At 38.4% G+C, this 5,695-nt stretch overlaps 1 protein-coding gene across 2 annotated transcripts in view; it reads left to right on the top strand.

Moving 5' to 3' along the window:
* LOC117959222 (leukemia inhibitory factor receptor-like) overlaps nt 1-5,159 on the top strand; it is a 15,882-nt gene extending 10,723 nt beyond the window's left edge. Inside the window, exons 13-17 of one of the 2 annotated variants that reach the window (XM_034896219.1) lie at nt 120-281; nt 2,026-2,154; nt 2,295-2,388; nt 2,523-2,574; nt 4,317-5,159. In XM_034896219.1, coding sequence (XP_034752110.1) covers nt 120-281; nt 2,026-2,154; nt 2,295-2,388; nt 2,523-2,574; nt 4,317-4,790 — 911 coding nt within the window. In that variant the 3' untranslated portion in view covers nt 4,791-5,159. The remainder of the gene's footprint in view (nt 1-119; nt 282-2,025; nt 2,155-2,294; nt 2,389-2,522; nt 2,575-4,316) is intronic. The other variant, XM_034896218.1, reaches the window with a different exon arrangement.
* Nucleotides 5,160-5,695: the final 536 nt, after the last annotated feature.

Genomic DNA, 5,695 nt, shown 5'->3' with positions numbered 1-5,695 from the left:
TGGAAAATGGCTGCAATGAAACAAAGAGTGAAAAATTTAAAGGGGTCTGAATACTTTCCGTACCCACTGTATGTGTCTACATGAGTGACTATTGCAACATTAGTACTTTCTATTTACAGAGATACAAAACAACCTGTTTAAATCATTGAGAGGGCAACAGCAGTACTGGGATTACGAGGTATCCTGGGAGCCTGTACCTCTGAGAGAGCAGACTGCTTTTGTCCAAGGCTATGTCCTGTATTGTTTTGACAACAACGAGAAAGTCATCAACTTCAGCACAGGTATTGTGACACCCTGTTATTTTCTAATAAAAGTCCACGGAGAACCAGGGTTACATACGGTACCTATTATGTATACTCAATCTGTACACACATTTACAAATATAAGATCAAATTTGCGTTTCCGGGTACACCTTTATCAATTACCTCAGTATTGCGACTTTATTTCCCCCATTTACAAGCAGTATAAGAACATGTAATATATGGTTTCTAATAACACATTGTAATATAGTTGTAAGCAGATGTATGTGTTTATTTATGCCTATACCTATATTTATGTCTATAACAAAAACTCCTCAGTATCCAAATAGAGGCAGAGGCAGAATAGTGGTTAAAAACAGATATTGAATGACATAAAGTAAAGCTGAGTTTTTAATAGACAAATCTCTACATTATTAAAAACTTAACCCTTGTGTGGTTTTTGACGTTTTCAACACTAAGTTATTAACTTTAGTTTTACAGTTATTTTTGGAAATCTATGTTCAATAAACCTCATTTATAGGAAATTTTACCTGATGTTTGAGTTATAAAAGCAGAAATTAGGAATTATTTAAAGTAAAATTAAAGAAAAGGATGTTGATTGTTTAATTACAGACTGGAATATGTCAACTTTACTCAATACTATTGAAAAAACACTTCAATTTGTTTTCAAATGCTATAAAATTGAAAAAGACACCCCAAAATGAATGAAAGTAGAGATATGTACTTGGCAAAGAGCGTTGTGTGGGATTAATCATGTTATTTTGGGGAATTAAAAAGAACATTGATATAGGAAAACGGGTCATTTTGACCCAAGGACAATATGAGGGTTTAAATGTCCTACCAGCTCACAGACTGTAAAAAGTAATGGACTCAGCATCAGTGATGTCACCCATTATACCGGGAGTGACCATATTTGGTGTCTACAACACTGTTGTGTGTGGTTTTAATGGCGCTGCACTAAGATAAATGCTACATACTGTAGGTAAAGTTTAATGGCAGGTTAACGCAGACCTACGGGTAGCTAATGCTAGCTAGCTAGCTTGGTTGGCAGAACGCTCAACAAGACATTCCTATTAGACCAAAGTGTTCCCATTAACTTTGCTGAAGTGAAAACACACGGTGAGAAGGTCAACAATTAAGATGAAAACACAGACTACTCCCAAAAACAAGTTGTGGTCTATTTTGATCTCCACAGGGTTAGCATGGTTAGCATTGCTAAGCCTCTGTCCTGATTGACAGATCCCAAAGCATAATGTTGTATTGAAGAAGACTTGTAATCGAGATCGTAAACTGGTTCGTGAAATATTTATTAAGGTACTAAATCAAGGCGGAAGCGGGTTTTTTTTCTCCATAGACTTCTATAGAAACAGACTTTTTGAAATGGGATAATTTATTTATACTCTCTTCTCTTCCATATGGGGAAATTACAATTTACACTGTGTTGTTATTACACACTACACACACAGGCCTGAAATACACACACGCTCAGCGCAGCTCTGCAATCGTTAAGGTTTGTTGCATTTCTGCATTGGCTTCACTTTTCAGGCCCGGAAGTTGCTGGTTGTTATAGCTGCGTAAGGAGCAAATATTAAACAGGGGGACCTGAAGCGTTACGTTTAATATGAAATTGCAGACCTTCTGACTTTACCAATTGGAAAGCACGCTATATAGCACGCAATTTAAACTATAGCTATAGTTTAAATTGTGACACTGATGAATCTAAAGGATGTTTACTACTAATGACAATCTCTTTTGTTTGGTTTAGACAATCCTGAGGCCACTAGGCTGACAGCAAGAAACCTTAAAATCAGTTCCTACACATTCACAGTAAAGGCACGGACAGCGGTTGGAGAGTGTGGCGATACATCCATCACTGTCACCTTGAATTCACTGAGTATGTTGCCTCTTATCCATTTCAGATCACTATTTTCACTTTTGTACAAATCAGTTGTCTTATGGAAACACAATCATATCTCGAATTTGTTACTTTATCCAATAAACTTCTGTTTCTCTTCCGGGCTGTTAACCCAACAGCTGATAACTTGATCAAGTCAGTCTTCATTTCCTTGGCCATTGCTTTTGGTATCCTTTCCCTCATCACTATTGTTTGCTACAGACATTGCTCATGGTAAGCAAGTCAACACTCATTTTCTGTGCAATTAGCTCAATTGTTGCCTCTAATGGTACTTTGATGGTTTTATTAGAATGACTGAATGGTGTTGCCATACCTGTGTGACTTATTCCTATGCATTCTTCCAACAGTATCAAAGAGACGATCTATCCTCCAATTCCAAAGCCAGTGTTGACATCAACGGTGGGTCCTCATGTCTTAAAGGGGCACTTCACTAATCACACATTAATATATCAGTTTACTTGTCATGAGGAGTATTACTCAAACTCAGAAAACGTTGTCTTATGTGGCTCTGCGGGTGGCTTTCTAAAGTCTGAGAAAACAAACCCGTTGATGCCATAGTGGTGTTGTCAGAATTAGCTCAAACCGGAAGCTTAGGCTTCCAATTTTTTGACCAAGCTTGTATAACAAACTAAAGACGGAAGTTTAGAATATGAGGACATTTAAAAGGCTGGGGTAGTCCAATGAGTGGGATCCAGCGTTTTTAAATATTACAGACTTAAAGTCAGGATATCTCTCTTTCTGATTCCTTTCTTTTAAACATTCTCTCTGAACTGACGACTGTTGAATGGATTGCCTTGAGATTTTGTGCAGCCATTCATGGTCCCCAGAGGATGGATCCTAATGACTTTTGTGATCCTGATTTTATCTCCAGCACCATCATGAGGCAGTGTTCACCAAAAGTCTAAAAAAGATACAGTATGTCTTAAATGTAGTTTAAAAAAAAAATCTTTATTTCCACTTGCTTAGTCCAGAAAATGGTGCATAAAGTCTGCGGTTTTGCATGATAAGTGGTGCAGATTGGCTCTCAGGAGAGACTGGTTATTCTAGAATTGATCAGTGCTCTCCAGTCAGTGCATCATTCAATGAGTCTATACCAATATAATGTGAGTGCTACTTAAAAAAATAAAATACAAACACATAGCAGCATTATCAGCATACATAAACACACACAGTCATACACACCCAGTCATTGCATAAAACAGTATGACCATACATACATCTACAGACATGCATACGTTCTGTCATTGCATTGATCTATTTGACATCAGCTTCCATACTGCACATTCATTTTTTTTGCAGCATTGAGGGTGGTTATTACCGTGGAAATTCCGGTGTCAAACATTTGACACAGGAATAAGACTAAAAAACAAAAGTGGCAAAATTCAGAGAAAACATTTTGACCAAAAGTAATGAGGAAAGTTCAACTAAAATGTAATGACTTTTTGTTAACAAACTTCTAACACTAACTAAAACTAGCAAAAATAAAAAAATAAAAATGAATAAAATGTTGCATTTTTGGTCTAAAGTATAAGACTTGACCTAAAATAGCTGCCAAAACTAAAGGAGACGTGGTGCTTTGGATGTTTTTATGTTTTACCTTAGTAGGTCCTCTAATACTGTATTTGAAGTCTCTTTTTCTGTAAACCTTAGTGGTCCCCTTATACTATATCTGAAGTCTCTTTTATATAGACCTTAGTGGTCCTCAATTACTGTATCTGAAGTCTCTTTTATATAGACCTTAGTGGTCCCTTAATACTGTATCTGAAGTCTCTTTTATATAGACGTTAGTGGTCCCGAAATACCGTATCTGAAGTCTCTTTTATATAAGCATTAGTGGTCCCCTAATACTGTATCTAAAGTCTCATTTATATAGACCTTAGTGGTCCCCTAATACTGTATATGAAGTCTCTTTCCCAAAATTCAGTCTTGGTGTAGAATTCCAGCCACTAGAGCTAGTCCAACAATGAGCTTTCCTAAGTATGTGCCAACTTTTCGTTTCTGTCATCATGTCAATCTTTTTACTTTGGTTTAAGATTAAGTACATGCCATACAATTGTTGGTTCAGAGGTCATTGGCATTTTTGCACACCCAGCTACCACCTATCTTTAAATTAATGTGAGGTAATTTTGTTTGTTTTTCAGGGTGAACATAGATGTCATCATTTTCACATGGAACAGTGTCACTATAGTGAAGAAGATATCACAGATGTTCCGGAACTGTATTATAGTGCAGGATCACCAACAGATGGTTTTGTCAGCCAGGAGAACATGCCATTTGCTTTTTCACAAACTCCGAGTGGTTACTACAACCAGCCTCTGAAAAAGTGCACCCCACCACTCGTTATTTTACCATATATAGCCATCCCATCTCAGTCATGTTTACCATCTTCTCCATTTAGAAGGGAATTTACTAATGCGTCATACAACCCAAAAATGCAGCCTGGGAATCAGCAATCCAACGCATTTCATGAGCTTCAGGAGGGAACGTCTTTAGAGAGAAGCTCCGATGGATACCAGCCTCACGATCACACCGAAACCTTCACTACAAACCAGACAGAAGAAGGTCCAGAGAGTCCTATTTCCTGTGTCTCCAGTTACATATTGTTACCACAGTAATCTTCCAGATGGCTTCTGCATGCAATGCCGGTATGCTAAGTTATACAGTAAGTAGGGTAGCCAGAAAACCGAATTTGTTTTTAGCAATCTGTAGGAATGGAAATTATTGTATGTCCACCACTCAGGTCTATACTGAAATAGCTCAACAACTAGTGGGTAGATTGCTATGAAATTCATAACAGACATTCAAGGCCCCTAGTCGCTAAATCCTACTTCGGTGATCCCTTAACCCCTCATGTACAGCCACCATAGGGTAGACAGTGTTGGTTTTCATTGAAAGCAACACTTGCCATGAAATCTGTTACAGACATTCATGATCCCAGAGAACGAGTAGCGCCATCATCAGGTAACAATTTCAATTTCTCCTTTACTTTGCTTTATTTGTGAGATACCTGCAAAACTGTTCGGGCATGTGCCCGAAACAGCCGGCGGCAGCACACTGCCTAACTGGTGACTGGTGGATCACTCTAGACGCCAGTATACCCTGTCAGGGTGGACTAGATTGTCTTTGGGTGTTTGTGGCCTTCAGAAGCCCAAGTTGTTGAAGGAGTCTTGATTCATGGAAGGCAGGCGATCTTAAAGGTGGCAGAAAGATAAAATGCAATATCCAGCACACCGGGGACGCTAGAAAACATAGAAAAGCAAAAACCACAAAGAAGCTAACTAACACAGGGAGAGACAATGATCTGGCGCTAAACAAAGAAAACACATACTAAATACACAAGGCAACAAGGGCAGTAACGAGGGACAGGTGACGTGAGGATTGAGGCCTTTTATTCATTCCTAGCAGAAACTGGAAGCCAGTGAAGTAAGTGGAGAAGGGGTGTGATGTGGTCGTACTTTTTCACTCTCATCAGCATACACCGGCTTTCCAAAGTCAGGCAAAAAAGCAGGTATTTCCATTC

This window comes from Etheostoma cragini, chromosome 16, assembly GCF_013103735.1.
Source record: "Etheostoma cragini isolate CJK2018 chromosome 16, CSU_Ecrag_1.0, whole genome shotgun sequence".
Taxonomy (NCBI): Eukaryota; Metazoa; Chordata; class Actinopteri; order Perciformes; family Percidae; genus Etheostoma; species Etheostoma cragini.
Note: the sequence above shows the minus strand (reverse complement) of the source record. Positions and strands in the feature narration are given on the sequence as shown.